Raw genomic sequence first — 18726 nt, forward strand, 5'->3', positions numbered from 1 at the left:
AGAATTGTAACAGCTTCTTAAAATCGTAGTTTTGGTTTTGGTGGTAATGCTCAAAGACGTACGTCTGTTGTGCACAACACAATCCTCCCCTCCTCTTTAATTTAATAATCCATCGTCAACATATTTGTTAGACAATAACTATATTTAGAAACAGACATACTGGTACTTTATGTCGTCTAGACTGTAACGCGTTTATAGTTCACTGGGTATTTGAATTAAATTTTAATTATTATTTTATCATATAGATAAACTCGTATTCACCTATCTAATATTCTACAATGTACTGCCTTTGAAAGCATACGGGATAAAAGGCTACAAAATTCAATATCAGAACAGAAACTCCGATAAAACTTGATTATTGATGAAGGCCAACCAAAATGCAAGTATTAGTAATACCATACCTTCATCAGCCAGTCTTTAGGTTAATTTAACGATTCCATGTGTAATGGAAAATTATTCCAATTGACAGGAATCTTTAACAGTGTACACAATCTAATATTATGTATTACCACGGACCTATATAATTATACAAGTCCGTGGTATTACGCATCTCGGTTGGATCGCTCATTCGCGCCCGTACACATCTGAGCACGCCTCAGAGAGTAACAATAGTGGCCTTCGCCTTTCTTCCTACACGTGAACAGTGCATGAATAGGGAATTCCATACTAGACAAGCCAATGAAATGGCAAATTGTATGTGAACTCATTTTCTATTGGCTAAGTGCTTTGAGAGAAACCACCAATCAAATTGCCGTTAGATCATCAACTAGGCTTGCATTGGTCGTTCGAAATTCATGTCCACAATGTGCACGTGAACATAATGCTGGCAATATATATCACTGGTCATTTAGTCGTGAATGGTGGACGAATGTAGACTGCATGGAACCTAGTCGCAAGAATGTTGTTCATTTACTCGCTGGAGGGTAAGTAGTTATGCATCAAAATAACAATGACCAGTCATTAAAGTTGTTTTTGTGGAACAATAAACTGATATTGAACTTGTACGCTAACAAATCTGAACAGAGAGTGATGCGATCGCAGAGGATAATCTTGGATCATGCATTATAACTGATACTGTCTAAAACATGCATAGTTTATTGACACTTTGTAATTGCACTCTTATATTGATGTATTTGAGTTAATGTCCTGAAAAACAATGACAAACACAGATAATTATGTTTATGTCACCACGTGACCCCTGTCAGTTTGTGTTCCGCCAAGCAAAGATGGCGAGCGTACATGAATCAAAACAATCCTAAAACCGGTCATCGCCGGAAGTTTAGATGTATGAAAACATTGCTATTGTCACATGTTTCACATCAGCACTGTTTCGCTGTTATAGGAGTTACCGTTTATTTAAAAACATAAGCTTACATGGAGGACATCTATGCCTAATATAAACACTAAATAAAACCAACAATGTTCGTGATAGTTGGAATATCACAAAATGGCATGATAGATATTAACTTGATTAAAACTTAATCATACATTTTTCAAGCTGCAATCTTACGAATTTATGTAGTTCCAAATGACATGAATAAGCTTGCTAAGTGCTCAGACTTGAATTGTTATTTGTTCTAACCATTTGCAAGGATAAATTTAACCACTAGGCCTAATTGCTGATTATGCTAATCAGAATGTTTTGCAACTCCATGTCCATAGTTGATTAAACGGAATTCATCATTTCTTGCAGTGCTGGTGGAACGGTAGGAGCCATTGTAACATGTCCTTTGGAAGTAGTCAAGACGCGGCTTCAATCATCCGTTGCCACATTCCACCCTGTGTATAACCTACCGACTCTTAACGTTGTGCCACATGTGCAACCCTGTGCAAACTATGCTACATGGAGCACTTCCTTCGTGTCACCCAATGAGTTAGTCCATCACTCATCCAAACCATCATCAGCAGGCATACTTGTGTGCCTAAGGTGAGTTTGTGCATTGTGTACATTACGAGGTGCTGGTGAGGTGAAATGGGGTTTAGTTTCAAAAGAATGCACACTTCACAGACACATTAAGGAAAGGACTGGCAAAGTACATTCCACATGTTCTAATTAATATGTAATAATGTGCATGTGTGTGTCTGGCTGCTTGTAAGAGATGAATGCCGATTTTATAGAACTAGCCCACTGAGATACCATGCCACAATTGAACATGAATAACCCACTTAGACACAGTCGTTGTTTTATCGCCGTTTTCCCCAAGTCCAAGGAAAGGTAACAACAAGTACCATCTTTTAACGTTTCTGATATGGCTGGGGGTTGAACTCCTGACCTGGGCAGACACTCCATCCATAAGACCACTGTTGTGGATTAATGTTCATATATTGTACATGTAAAAGATCTGAAGGGAGAAGCATACTTGAACAGTCCCTGCCCCTGATAAATACCTTGTATCCAGAATGGCGTTATTATGAAACCAGTTTTACCCCCAAAATGCCCAGTAGACCCTTGACAACTAATCTACATGAATGCAATGACAAAAATAATTGATCAAAGAATATGCACTTCATTATGATATGTAAAGAAAAGGACTGGCGAAATACCTTCCATGTGTTCTAGAGGTTAATATTATTCCTTATTCCATAGTCTTGTTCTAATGAGATCCATGAAGATCCGGGGTAGAATAGGTTTTCAGCACAAGTTAATTAAACTAGTTCACTGGTTCAGACTAATGATTTAGCCAACATAAACAGTAACTAGTGACTTTTGGGAAGAAACAACCAGTTTCATGCATAATAATTTTGTCCTGGAGATTATCCCTTGTCTCAGGTTTAAGAAGTAGGCCCAAAGTCTACCCTTGTTTGAACAGAACCAGGCAGATTGTGTGTCATTACTCATCAACCACTGTTTTTTTTATGTCTACAGGGTAACTTTACAACTCTCAGTTGCTGACAATCACGGCCCACTCTTTTGATCATAAAAGACACATATCTTGGATTTATTCAAAGAATGCTCTTGCTGGTTTATTGACTTATTACCTAGTACGTTGGTTGTTTCTGTCTTCCAATCTTTGAAGATCTGAGTTATTGATTGTTCAGCATCTGTAGATCAGGCATATAAACATGACAAGCCTATTGCATTATGTAGCTGTTGGTTAATATATTCAGATCAAGGGATGTTGTAATTATGGGTCTAATGAAAAGTACCATTATGTATTCTCCAGCTGCCTCTTGATGCATGTCATGATGAAGTTAATGGCTGTTAGGGGTATCGGAACAAGCCATCAACAGGACTTTTTTATGAGTAATTAAGGTAGTTGATGAGATGAGCAAGTCACAAATCCCTTGTCTGAAGTATTATGGTCTTTATCAGCAGTCACTCGTACATGAATTATCGATATTTCTATTCCCAAACATCTTTTCATCCTTCGTCTGAGCTATATATGGAAACTGGTGAAGCCATATTGATTTTGGTACAGGCAGTATGAGAGGATGCACATTTCCTCGTAGGTCTGATTTTGTGACTCACTATCTGCGAGATGTGTGCAGTTCACCCGCAAACTCTGTTTTCTGGGTGTTAGTTTGTACTATTTCCTTAGGCATCCGTGTAGATGGTTTCTAATATCTTCGACCAATTTACAAGCCTGTTATGACATGTAGCTTTCTTAGTGGAAGATGGGTGATGGTGCCCAGCTTGACTCCTGCAGCATTTCTATGTCAACTGTGAGTCTGACTTCAGTGTTCAAGCTGAGCTACTATGTATTTAGGGATGTCATGATTCACCAATGTCATGATTCATTGATGTCATGATTCATGAGTTAACCTTTCATTCGAGTTATACACAAACTTGTTTCATTTGCTGAGCCACATAAAACATGCATGTCATCTCAGATGATAGGCATAGGATAGGCATATTATGAATAGGATCCAGGTTAGAATTGGTCTTCAGCAACACATGCTTGTAAGAGGCAACTAACGGGATTGGCTCGCTTACTCGGTTGATGCATGTCATCGTATCCCAATTGCGTAGATCTATGCTCATTATGTCAATCACTGGATTGTCTGGCCCAGGCTCGATTGTTTACAGACCGTCACATATAGCTTGAATATTGTTGAATGCAGCATTAAATAACAAACAAACATACCCTTAATGTATTTTATAGCAGTTAATCTGTAAAACAAGGTGATTTTGAAGCAGCATGTGTCTGACATCTGTTAAGTAGCACTATGACCTTCCTTTCTACTTTGGTCTTTCTATGCCCTTTATCAGGGTCTAAATCAAGCACTTCTGAACACAGTAGGTTAGTCAGCATCCCCCACTACGTCAGAGTCTCGGACCCCACATATAGCACTGGCATCATTCCATGACCTGCTAACCCAGTGGAAAGTTCTGGACAAGGACTCTACTGATAACCACAGTGATCACATTGCTCAGCGCCAGACTGGAGTGTGTCCCTGACATTGACATTGAAATCATGGTGGTGAACCTGTTTCATTGTTGCCACATGTGCTGTATCATGAAGTGTAGGTCACACTGCTTGTGTTACATAACTGGTAAAAATAGACCCAGCAGACAGCATTTCATGATCATGCATGGAGGATGGGTGGATCAGTCTCAAGGGCTAGGAGTAGTTTGGGAATGCAAGGTGAAGGTTGGAACAGATGATAAGGTCGTTAGTGTTCACTAAATGCATGGTGTGTTTTTACATGGATAACAATGTTGTTGTTTATGTTTAAGAGTCTGTTCCCCATGACAGTGAATTGAATTTGTGCGTGGTTCCTATGACTACAAGTTGTCGAGTATTGAGTATTAAGGCCTTATGTTTTTACTTGGTTTTTGACATTGACTGACAAAAAAATCTGAAATTAGAAAATAAATGAAGTGACTTTCGACCCCAAAAAACTTGGCTGACTCTTTTTCAATTAGGTAAAATGGATTTAAAAATATATATCACTGCTGTACATTACAATAGGTGAATACATGGTAATGCATTTAGAAATCTTTGTACCAATTAAAAAAAACAATCCATTATCTTTCTGTATGGTTTTGCAATGGTCATACTTCTGATTTCTCTTTCTCATGGACACCAGGACCCCTTATCTTCCTACACCCAAGTCTGTATGTTTGATATGCCATATGATTTTCAGGATGTTTTCATTGTCATTGGTGCAGTATTCGTGCTGTCTTTTCATCAATCTGGTGACATGGTTTCGGGCAGCAGGTTATTCGAACAGCCAGGTCATGAGAACAAAAAGGAATTCAAAACAATTTTCGTAATACATTTGAAACAAGATTGTTGAGATGCCATGCACCAGTACTCAGTACTGGTAGTAACACTTACCAACTGTGTTGCACTAATAATTGTTGCCCAGGCATCAAAATGACTTTGTCACCGATATTTGCAGCCTTGAAAAAAAGAAGCTGTTTTCACTAAGTCAGCACATATTTTGAGTAAGACCCATCTATTTTGGAGAAGCTTGTTCTGATATTTAGATGTGACATGATACAGTGTAACTTGATCCATAAGATATATAAGCCCTTCTGTCAATGTTGCCCCATCTTGTCAGGGATAAGAATAGTATAGTTCTAACACAGCAGGAGCTAGCTAGTTTGTCAGGCTGGCTGATAGACATTACAATGTGTTTAAGTGTTGGACAAATAATGAATACTTGAAAGCAAGGATGTATAAATGGTTGTATTAGCAGGTCAAGAACAAAGTCTTGATAAATCCTTGGTGTCGCATTGAAAGGTTGATGGGAAACCACTCCCTACAGCTGATTGCAAGTCGTGATTGTAGACAGGTCAGATTGTTAATCATATCCCAATGCCATGACCTGGTTGAGATAATGCAGTGACTTACTTCAGCATGTGTAGGTGTGGAGAAATGTTAAGCATTTCTTTTCACTACGTACATGTCAAGCCTAAAGGAAACTCAATTGGTTATCAGCGAAGTTGGACTTGGAATAAATGGAATAAACAGTCCTTCACTATTGCTTGAGTACCTATGTCTCTCATTCGTAATAATTCTTTACAAGGGCGGGAAGAATACACCAACTGTGTGATATGATACTTATCATTATGCCTTACTCATGATCCGATATGTATCGTGATACTTGCATGTGCTGCCATCTTTTGGCCATCTTTTTCATAGACAGGATGGCCAAGTACCTGGCACACTGATGATTTTCAGTTGGCAGGGTGAAGTATTTGCACAATGGATGAAAATATTTGTTTTCGCTATTAATTTTCACTACTAATTAGTGTCTAGTTTAAACATTTGACATTTGTGTTAAGAATCAATACTTGTATCAAGAAGTAAAAAATCTCGATTCGTCGATGTTGTACATTCGTAGCAGCTATTTTCAGTAATGAACTTGAAATGCTAGTTACAACAGACTGTGTGATATTTGACTGACAAAATTGCTGGGGTCATTAAACAAGTAGTAAGTAATATATTTTAGCTAGTGTATCGCCTTGTATCGATACAGAAAATTTAGGATGCATCATTTCACCACTCTTGTAAATCATGTAAATAGTCCCTATGTTAACCTTACAACAACGTGACATTGATATTATACTCAGAGCTCCAGATAAGCTGCGTATCTGCGTAAAATATGCATCAGAAATGCAGAAATACACAGTAAAATAAAATCCAAGCGTATCAAATACGCAACGAACATTAGAGATAGGCTACCAAAATAAAACTTGTGCGTATCATCAAAATATTGTGAAGTAACCCTGCGTATTGTATTAGCAAATCAGCAACTTATTTTGAAATTATAAACGGGCGTTTCGTCAACCTTGCCAAACTCCACGATGACAGTTACATCATGATCATTTGCCATCACACTTTCTTATGGAAGTATTGTGGTATTTTGGAGTCCTATAAAGCTCTTGAACCCACACGAAACCAGTTTGCAGGGCCTGGATGAATACTGTTTTTAAATATTAAACTTAAATACCCACATGTGTAAAAACTAGTGGGTAACAGAAATTTGAATACCCAGATAGAATTACTGATACCCAATGACTTTTAAATGCATGGGTAAAATATCCACAACACCAAAAGCTTATCTGGAGCTCTGTATACTAGTATCCAAGTAATAGTCAGCACTATGTTGAAGACTTGTTTAGGTTTTTGAAATGTTACCCGACATTAATGCAAATACCGGCATGTCATGCTTAAACTAGCACTCCGCTCTAGCCTATGGATGACAGCATGTTGAATGCTTTATGCACATAGATCAGAAACAGATGATATGTAAGATACGTAGTTAGAAGGAAGCGTTCGAAGTTGGTGACCATGAATACCTTGTACTGTGGTGACCATGAATACCTTGTACTGAATAAATATAAATGTTAAAATATTGCCTAAATAATAAGTGATGGGCAGATCTGGATTCTAACATTTCAACTCAGTTTACATTGTGAAAATCTGGAATCTTGTTTTCTCCCTTAATGTAGCTGTTTTCCTTTTTGTTGATGAGATATAGGCCTTGATAGACTCAGTCTGTTGTTTTGCCACTAATCTGAAGCCCAAGACTAGATCCCATTTGTTCAGTCTTATATGCTCTCTGATAATAGTCTATATACAGGTATTTATCTGGACCTGCTCAGAGGCAGATATTTGGCCCCATCTAAAACAATAGATGTCACCTGCCAACTAGTTAGCATCAAAGTATACACATCTTAAGGTTCCAAATAGTTCCAAACTTAATAAAAACATTCACATAAATGTTAATCCATCATACATCGACTTACCCAAACCCATGGTATTCCATATATAAGTTAGTATAAATATTGATCCGGAAGAAGTGTCTACAGAGCAGCCAAATCAGCACTAAAATTAGAAGAAGTAAACATCAACCTACCAATATAAAACAAACGAAATTAAAAGTTTCACAAAGGAGAAAATCTTCCAAAAGGGGAAAAATAACTATCAGAAATCTGATTGCAAACTAAAACACCTGCTACAAAAGCCACTCAAAAAAAAAAAATCCATCATAAAACAAACAAAAATGACAGAGTAATAACTTAACTACAAACAGGCCACACTAAGTTAAACTCCCACATACACCAAATTAAAAAACACCAAACCAGTAAATGCCCCCACTGCCTGAACACGTTATACTCTATTGCACACATTACCAGCAACACAGAACAGCACTCCAATCCACACTAAATTGCAGCAATCAAATGACACTAGCAACGGTACTCAATCCCCTAAATGACTTACAAACATTTAAAGCACTAGGCACATATCTAATCAAAACAGCCCTACTTGGCCGCATTTAATATAAAAAAAATAGGAAAGTACAACAAACAAGCTGCCAATAAACACTAAAATTCTAAACCTATAAAAACACAAAAACTCCCTTTAGTCACACACCATTGTTGTATGTATTTGTTATTATATTAGGATGTTCATGTAAATAAATAAATCTGTGTATATTGTACTAGTCATCTCTTGTTCTACCTGGCTAAGCTACCCCCTTTAGTCAGAACATGACAATTCAGTGTCGGTACAAATTCCCAAATAATGTCAAAATACCTGTAAAACGTAATAGGAACATATGAATACCATCTTTAAGTGCCAACAGTTAGACAACATCAAACCAAAGAAAAAGTGAAAAAATACACATGAAACTGGGACTTTTGATGTAATATGGTAAATGCCAAAAACATTAGAGGTACTGAGTGTTCAAAGATCCAATTTTGTTTGGGACAAGTAACGGTTAGTCAGACACCAGTTTGATACTTTTGACGTGCCCTTGGTGCATGTAAACATGGATATTAGGTTGCTTTCTTTTAAGAACAGCTTGCACCGGTGCATGTTTTATATACCTAAATCAAGCCCTGCATCTACTGATGATGCCAAGAGACAAGGTCAGGCTGATAAACTAAAATGTTTCTGGCACAGATTGTAGAAGAATAGTTACTCATGGCTTCTACAAGTACACTGTTACTCTGCCTGGCACTTGGCATTAAGGGGCCAAAACAAGGACGGGTCGGCTCGGAGTCAGTATACGCTGTCTGAGTAGGGTTTCATGTTAAACTACGGCATGGCATCTCAGTGGGCTAACGCTAATGAATCAGCATTGTTCCTAGTACAAACAGCCACACACACACACATGCAGGCATGTCGCTATATAAGTGCAAAAAATTTGGATGCAGTGTTAAATCCCACCTCACCTGACCTCACCTGACCTCACAAATACAGTTCAACTAATCATGCTAATAATTTGAAGCAGGAATCTGTGAGGAAGTATTTTGATATTAAATCCAATGCTTCCAAGAAGATTTTTCTTATCCACCATGTCAAAGTGATAATGCTGTAATATTGCTGAAAGCTTTGTAAAAACATACTCACTCACTGCCTGTCCATAATACTGCTGTGTAGCAATATTCTGGTATCAACAGTGATTTTAAAAGAAGAAAATAAACATCATATATAATGGAACTGCACGGTTTCAACACTTTTAAGTTAAATGGAAATATTGATTGACATTCCCTTCCAGGTTTTCTTTATCAAGTCTTGTAGCACGATTCTATAGGACCTATCTGCACCTACAATGCACCTTAAGTGCTGTTACAGCGGTAGCAACTAACCGCTCGTCCTAACAATGACAACATATAACAAAACCAAATGGCAAATTTCTACTGGTCCTTATAATTTAGCTATTAGGCAGTTTGGCAAGGACTACAGGACTAGTGACAATTTCTAATGCCGTTAAGAGGTTTCCACATTTACAAGACACATTGGACCTCTAACATAGGTGATATTCTGGATACTCAATATTACATTTCAAACACAGGGCAGACACACATTACTGCAATATTGGTTTGTTATTACTTTTTTTGCAGCAGTCATTTCAGTTTTTGACTGATAAATTTCAAGTGGAAAAAGAAAATCATGTTTTATGTTTACCGAGTTAACGTTGCTTCTTCATTAAACGTGGGATATTCATCCAATCATGCTTTTGTCCTTTTGCAAATTTATGCCCAGCGCTTAAAAATGACAAACATGTTATTCAATCAAAATCCATTATTAAACCCAGGGCCTAAGAATGTGCAGTCCCAGTATGTTGATACAAAAATAATTTTTCGCATCCTGAAGACAGTTTCAATATGTTCAGTAAGTTTTGATGATATTAATGTTTGGGGTTGTTTTTAGAATTGATATGAATGTCTTCATGCTCATGTTTTCTTGAAGTGACTGTTAATGGTTCAGTTTTGTTCTTTCAGGTTCATAGTGAAGACAGAAGGAGTCCGTGGTTTATTCAAAGGTCTTGGCCCTAATCTAGTTGGAGTTGCTCCATCAAGGTGAGTACAAGCTGTAGTGATACTGTTGTCAGCTGCATTCTTGCTTGAACAAATACTTCACCTGAAGCTGAAGGAGCTCCCCAAGGCATAGTTCTATACAGCTAACTATGACATGTTTGAACATGTTTTCCTACACGATCCATTTATTGTAAAAATAGTGGTCTAAAGGAAATGTCACTGATCCATGATTTTATGTCATTTCCCAGACACATTCAAAATCTGTCAACTACCATGTTTGCTTGGTGTCAGTGACATCCATATTTGTCTAAAATATGCAAAACATGTTCTGCGTGATATGTGTGGGGAGTTTTGAGTGTTTTGTATGTAAACAGCTGTCTGAGCATGCGCCAATTTAATGAGGTTAAGGTCTTTTAACTGAAGTTTTATCAGCTTGAGAGTTAGCCGTCTGTTTCCTGCAGGCTAGGTGGATTCCTCTACACTTGACCCAGATATGACAGACAGTTTCCCCTGACAAGTACACACAGTTATTCTTGGTGGCAAGGTTGTCAGGGCTGTATGGGCTTCACCTAGTTCTTTGTGATAGTGATGTTTGCATGGTACATTTTGTAGTGCAAGATAGGTGGCCATATGTCTACTGACTGTAGCAAGATCATCCTTCTCAGTTTAAGTGTACAAAGTTGATATCTTGGGAAATGTTTGTCCTTCGTCATCATGATGTTAATGTCTATATGATGACGTTAATGTCTATTTTGGGGGCACGAGTGGCCCAGTCGTCTAAGGCACCTAAATTCGCTATGCAGAGTTGCGTCATGCCAGAAACCTATAATCGCAAGTTAGAAACCAAATTATGTTCGTAGGTTTCGCAGCACCATACCAATGCTCGTGGGTTTCACCAAAGTGGTAAACATCTTGAGACCTGGATCACTTTGGGCTTTCCTCCCACCTTTTTCCATATAAGCGGAATACTGTTCATGTCTATTTTCCCCTTTGTGACTTCTTGTTAAATATAAAGAAGAAAAGGTGAATTTTTACATGTGATTCTAGTCTCTACTAGGGCTGTTACGATTCACTCACGTATTTGGTAAATCGAACCGTAACCATTCATGAATTGAATTCGTTATTCATGGCTACAAATATTAATGAATATGCTATCATGTATATTTACATACCCTGTACCTGTTAAAATATCCATAACAATAATTATATGCATAGATTTCTTTCAATGACAACACTCTCATAATATTTAATTTGATAGTATTGTTTTCACTGGTCATTGTCTCATTTGAGCAGATACTAGTACCTGGATAAGTGCAATATATCAATGTATGATTTATTAATAATTAACAAACCAAGTCAAATAAATTATGATGTTTTTGTTTCACTGAATATAATAAATAATACATAAACTGCTGACTTGTTATTGTAATTGTGAATTAATATTCGTATTTGTTACCCTATATTCGTGATATGAATCGTATTCGCCTCATAGTGTATTCGTTGCAGCCCTAGTCTCTACTTTCAACTGCTGGTTAGATGTATCGGTGTAAACTTGTTATCTCGGATTTAGCTAATATTCTTGGGATAGGAAAGGGTTGTGATCAGCTCCCATAATAACAATTTTGGCAGAATCATTATATTTTGATCCAAATTACACCAATATGATTATAGAATTTTGTGCATAAATTACAGGCAAGATTAATTATTAGTAGTAAAATAAAATGGTGTGTGCTGCTATCTGATTGGTTCAAAATTGGTGTGGACTTTTCACGAAGTATGAATACTTTTCCATGGTTTTTTTATGGACCTTGAGTCTTGATGAGAGTGCTCCTGCTTGGATGCATGCGTGCAAGTGGAATGTAACCAAATAAACAATATAGTGATGTTATCATGATTATTCCGGTCCAACAATTTCATATTCATACTTTATTACTAATAATCATGTTGTATGAATGTTGAGGATATTTTTCTTTTCCAGGGCTATTTATTTCTGCACATATGCCCAGGCCAAACAGGTTCTGAACCAGAAGTTTAACCCCAACACACCAATTGTCCACATCCTATCAGCGCTTTCAGCAGGTTCGTATGTAAACAGTCTGGAGTATTGTGTGTTAAGTGGTGGTGTAATAGGACACAGCAGCTGTTGTCACAAGGCCATTTACAAAACGTGTGGTTTCCATGGCAAAATATAACAATGCCTATACCTGGATTAGCAATTTTTTGTGGATTTATTCATTATTGCATTTTGTAAGATCAACCCCTGTATGGACGTTATAGGCTGAGAATCTGACTTACATGAACAAGTTTTTGAAATATGCAATAATTTCTTTTCAAGCTTTCACTGATGATTTTAGTCATTGATGGAAATTTTTTCATCTGCAGGTTTCTGTGCCAGCACTGCCACCAACCCAATATGGTTTGTGAAGACAAGACTACAACTAGATCAGAAGTAAGTCTTCCAATAGGAGCTTCAATATTTCACAATTGATCTGAACGAGTTTTGCAAGGTTTGATAAAATGTGGAAGATGTTGTTTCAAACAGTTCAAATTTCCATAACAGAAAATGGAATGCTCGTTTCCGGAGCAGATCTTGAAAAATGTACTACTGTTATCCTCCCAACATTTAGCTGATGTGACTGAAATACTGTTCAAAGCAGCATTAATCCCAACTTTTGACTGGTTTTGGTTATCTGCTACTCAATTATATGTTAAACATTCTTGTCATCATTGTTTCCTGTTATTTTAATCTTGCTCTCAGGACATCAGCTGACATCCTTCAGATAATCCTTTGTATGAAAAAAGGATGATTTAAAAAATATAAGTCAAATTACGTCAATGTGATTTAAGTTTGAAGAAGTATATAGTGTTTGATAATCCTCCCTGTGTTTGCTGGGGCATGTGTAGCTGATATAGCCGCCCAGATTTAGGGAGTGACAGGAAGCCTATGAATGGATGAAATATTGCCTTGCTGTTGAAGGTTGTCTCTGATCAATAATTGACATACATCGTATCAGGTTTTCCACCTGCTCAGGTTTTCTGCCACATGCTAGGAAAATGAGCTCTCCAGAGCATACTGATGCCTTCTTCTACTTTTCTAGGTGAACAGTAACATGTTAACATATGCCTGTTATATATTAAATAACCTGGCTCAAAAGAAAAAAATATTTAACTTCATATTTCTTAAATACCAGCATACTGAAATTATAATATTGTAAAGGAATGACATCATTGTAACATGTCTTCTTGTTTCAGACGCGAGGGGAGCCTGTCGTGGCAGAAGTGCATCCGTCTCATCTACGAGGAACATGGCATGAGAGGGTTCTACAAAGGCATCACAGCATCATATTTCGGTGTGACAGAGACTGTCATTCACTTCCTCATCTACGAGTCCTTGAAAGCCCGACTCCTGAAGAACGACCACCCTGAAAGCAGCGGGGCTGGAATCTCATGTCTGTTGAAGTATATGATAGCTGGTGCCATCTCCAAAACGTGTGCAACAACCGTAGCATATCCTCATGGTGAGCTGAACACTGTCTGTACAATCTTGCACTGGGAAGATTTTATTTTGTCTTGACAACATTCCTAAGATTTTTAACCCTATATGTCTTATTATTAAGATGTGGCTGGAATGCTATAAACATTTGTAATGTGTAATTTCAGAGGTTGCGAGGACGCGACTGCGGCAAGAAGGCAGCAAGTACCGAACGTTCATCCAGACCATTTTGTTGGTAGCCAGGGAAGAGGGCCACACCGGCCTGTATCGCGGCCTCGTCACACAACTTGTCCGACAGATTCCCAACACTGCAATCATGATGGCGACATATGAACTTGTTGTGCATCTCCTCTCAAAAGATGAAAAGACCAGCTAGCTCATCTACTCTCAACATAGAGAAGAGACTCCAAAAGACATGCGACACGGTCCACATTTCATCGGAATAATTGACGGAGAAAAAATTTGGCATTTGTGCCACACCACTCAATCCAGTCCAGATGAATCCGAGTCTAGATCTGAAACCCTGGGTGGTTGAGGAAAAGATCTGAGTTAATGTTCTCGACACAGAATCTGATGTTCTGGAGGGCATAGAGATGTACTCTGTAGTCCTGTAGAGTTGGAACTAAACTTTTCGTCTGCACTCAAGAGATCATTTCGCAGGACAAGTTTCATCACACATTGAACATTTTGGTGCTGCAATAGTCTTTTGACTTGTTCCACAGGCTGACAGTGTCTGCTTTTCAGTAGAAACCAGAAACAACTATTCCATAAAAGATCGGGTTATAAAAAAATTGTGGGGAAAAAAATGTAAAAAGAGTTCCAATATTCATTTGTGACACAATCATTTGCACCTCATGGATAAGTCATACACTTGTGATAATGTACATATTGTTGGATGCGAAAGATGTATATATTTGTGTGTGAATGTGAATGAGAGTGTCTATAAATGAAATTTCATAAAAAAAATCTGTCATCAGAAATGATTAGTTAGATGATCTGATTAAAATGAAGTGAAAGAAACAAACATTTTAATATGCAAAATATTGAGGTGACACTAAAATTTCATTTTTTGAGATCCATTCCAGTATTATCATTTTTTCTCTCCTAGCAGCAGTGCTTTTTCTAAAATGGTAAATGAGTGTACATATTTTGTGAATAAAATACAAATGAAAAGTATTTTGTGCCTTTTCAATTGTTTCTTCAGAAACTGTCCACATGGGATGTTCAAGACGGCAACAGATTTGCATAGCAATGACATTCCTGTTAAAACCAGTGGCATCTCTAAGCTAATTACATAATCATGTTATAGCAGAAGACATTCAAGCTGTTGCTCAGAAATATTTCCATCAAACAACTTGATCATCATAATATACAAAGAGATTGTTACACAAGAATGTGTCCTACTCATTTTATCAAAGTAAATTTTTGTTTTTCCCACATATTTAATTAAGTGTCACTGTACATATCATATCCTCAATAGTATTATGATCAGGTTATAAATACGCAGGGCTCACGCAGACATGGCTTCTGCATTTCTTTTATCACTAAATTTCTCTTCTGAACCCGATTTTGACAGAGCTGCTGCCTATTCCAAGTGAGTTCTCAATATAAAATCATGCAAATCACAAGACTGTCTGGGGCTGACCATTTGATATTCTGTTGGGGAGAGCTGGCATTTATATCGAGATCAGATATTTTTTTCGCTTCAGCTGCAAAACTAAGATATCTTTTTTACTTAAAACCATGAGCCAGAATTCTTTTTCCAGAAAAAAACCTCACAACATTATAAGTTTTGTGACAGGCAACTTCCTTTATTTTTCAACAGTCTGAAGCAGAAGTATTGACTTTTTTTGGATAAAATCCCCATCTTCCTGAGATAAGGGAGTTAACTGACTATAAAAGTCCAGTTTCCACCCTTGCCGAATATGGCAGGAATTATGGAGTTATATCTTGGCTGACCAAGTCCATGCACAGTCCAAGATCGCGTAATGAAATTAACATCAGGTTAATCAACTGCCGTACAGATTTCGGTCGATTGCAGCATGTGTACTGTCCACTAGGCATCAATAGATATTTTCCAAATCCTTTCATGTTTCTAATTAAGGGGCCCCACATGATTTGATGTACTTCGCGAAGTAACACCAGTTTTTTAGATGTTTTAGTTTTGTTTGATGCAAATGCAAGTTGTTTTGTTCGTTGTTTAACGCCACACTCCGCAATATTCCAGCCAAATGATGGCGGTCTGTAAATAATCAAGTCTGGACCAGACAATTCAGTGAGCACCAATCCTTGCAATTGGGATGCGATGACATGTATAAACCAAGTCCGCAAGCCTGACCACCCGGTCCCGTTAGTCGCCTCTTAGGACAAGCATTGCTTGCTGAAGACCTATTCTAACCCGGGATCTTCACGGGTCCTATCTAACTTTGTACCATTACACCAACAGATCTACACATCCATCACACATCTACAACATGCAACATGTCATCACAGGACATGATGCACTTGAGCGTTCCCTGGTCTGACTGCCTAACTCGGTTGCTTTCCTATCTCGTTATTGATGAGACAAAATATATCTGAGGTAATCCAAGTTTAAAACAACAATTCAAAGTACCAATACAGGAGAGAAATTTACATGAATCAGAGTTCATATGATTATTATAATTATCCTGATACAACATAATGCAAATTCCCTCTCTCTTTGATGCCACACCAAAGAATCGAAAAACGTGCATCTCGACCAGAAGGCGCTAGGTGTTACTTCCCCTTAACCCTCTTTCTTCGCACTGCGCTACAATGGTGTAGCATAGTTTCCAGTGTTCCACAGAGGCTCAAACGAGGAGTGTGCAACAAGAATAATACTTTTCAATGAAATAACCAGAAAGATGACATATCCCCCCCGGCAGCTGTCTGTAAAGTAACCACTAGTTAATGTGCAATTCTCTATGTAATGAGTCAACAGTTGAATGTTCTTTAAGAAGCATACATTGTTTACCCACTGAATGGTTTTCGAATTGTGCCACGGAAACGAACCCCATCCCAAATTGAGTCTATGTCCAACTTCATTCCATAAAGATTTAAAAAAATAAAAATTAGAAAAATCCCAAAATATCAAAAGGCACCACTTCAGTATGTGCCTGATAGATTTGCCACGTTTCTATCAAATACACTGAATGGTTTTGGAATTCTGCCCGGAAAAGGAAATGATTACGGACGGAAGGACGGACAGACAGACAGACTGGCTGATCGCTATATCCCCCCGCAGTATATGCCGGGGGGGGGGGGATAAAAAATGGAAGGAATGTTCACTAATCTCTTGTATCGTAAGAAATATCACAAGGCACTGGGAACATATTTAAACCACGCCATTATGATGTCAACCCTGCAATTAGCACAAGGAGTGAGTTAGGTTTGACGCCACTTTTAGCAATATTCCAGCAATATCATGGCGGGGGACACCAGAAATGGGCTTCAGTCAGCACAAGGGAGTTTGAAATCAGGAAGAATGAAGAACATCTAATGATACAGAATTTTAGACACACTGGTGAGTTTGGTTTACCACAGCTTATAACAGTATTGGACATATATATCACAGCGTGTGGGAGGAAAGCCTGACGTGGTGAAACCCACGAGCACGGGTATGGTGCAGACAGGCCTTGTAACATAATCAAGGCGAACAGGGATTCCAACCCACAATCACAGGTTCCTGGTGTGGCCAAGGGAAACAACTGGGTTTAGACACATTTAAACAGGATTTCATCAGTCGCTTGTCATTCCATTATCAGTACCAAATATAAACCAAATGACAATCAGTTATTTCATTACATTTTAATATACAATAAAGTTCTGTCTATATATACACCTTAAAATGTTACATACACATAGTATATGCTGCAAATCAGGGCTGTCTTTCTCATTAGTCATGGTAATTGTGTTCCCATTGTTCACAACAAATTTGGTAACAGCAATCTTTAGCCCCAACCTGTTGTTTGTTGTTAAATGCAGCATTCCAGCTATATGACAACAACGTCCGAATACTAAGTCACCAATCCTGACTACCAGATCCACTTAGTCGCCACTTAAGACAAGCATAGATTGCTAGGTATCAATATTTTCACTGTGAAACTCAAAACTTGATAGACAAATTTTCAAAGTATTTTCTTCAAATTACATTGAATAAATTCCTTAAAAGAGAAAACAAACACACAGCTACTTCACACTTATGCTAAGGATCATAAAGGGGTGCCTGACCCTTAGGATCATAAGGGGTGCCTAACCCTTATGATCGTAAAGGGGTGCCCAACCCTAAGGATCGTAAAGGGATGCCTATAACAAAGGATCGTAAAGGGATGCCTATAACAAAGGATCGTAAAGGGGTGCCTGACACTAAGGATCGTAAAGGGGTGCCTGACACTAAGGATCGTAAAGGGGTGCCTGACACTAAGGATCGTAAAGGGGTGCCTGACACTAAGGATCGTGAAGGGGTGCCTAGAACAAAGGATCGTAAAGGGGTGCCTGACACTAAGGATCGTGAAGGGGTGCCTAGAACAAAGGATCGTAAAGGGGTGCCTGACACTAAGGATCGTGAAGGGGTGCCTAGAACAAAGGATCGTAAAGGGGTGCCTGACACTAAGGATTGTAAAGGGGTGCCCAACCCTAAGGATCGTAAAAGGATGCCTATAACAAAGGATCGTAAAGGGGTGCCTGACACTAAGGATCATAAAGGGGTGCCTGACACTAAGGATCGTAAAGGGGTGCCTGACACTAAGGATCGTAAAGGGGTGCCTACAACAAAGGATTGTAAAGGGGTGCCTAAAACCAAGGATCGTAAAGGGGTGCCTCAAACCAAGGATCGTAAAGGGGTGCCTAAAACCAAGGATCGTAAAGGGGTACTTGGTGGCAAAGGGGATCCAAGGACTAGGGATAGAGTTGGGGTAGCATACCCTAGCCCTAATACAACTAACCTAAAGGATAGAAGAGGCACACAAGATCAGTGAAGCGAGAGCCACAG

At 38.3% G+C, this 18726-nt stretch overlaps 1 protein-coding gene across 1 annotated transcript; it reads left to right on the forward strand.

Moving 5' to 3' along the window:
- The first annotated feature begins 816 nt into the window (after window positions 1–816).
- On the forward strand, window positions 817–14853 carry LOC139470732 (solute carrier family 25 member 36-A-like). The gene is made up of 7 exons (XM_071253005.1): window positions 817–923; window positions 1694–1927; window positions 10187–10264; window positions 12201–12301; window positions 12605–12671; window positions 13475–13740; window positions 13883–14853. Exons 1-7 carry the CDS (start codon window positions 880–882, stop codon window positions 14089–14091), a joined length of 999 nt encoding a protein of 332 aa, XP_071109106.1. The 5' UTR covers window positions 817–879; the 3' UTR covers window positions 14092–14853.
- The last annotated feature ends 3873 nt before the right edge of the window (window positions 14854–18726 follow it).

Source organism: Haliotis cracherodii, unplaced genomic scaffold, assembly GCF_022045235.1.
Source record: "Haliotis cracherodii isolate W230 unplaced genomic scaffold, xgHalCrac1.p SCAF_21, whole genome shotgun sequence".
Classification (NCBI taxonomy): domain Eukaryota; kingdom Metazoa; phylum Mollusca; class Gastropoda; order Lepetellida; family Haliotidae; genus Haliotis; species Haliotis cracherodii.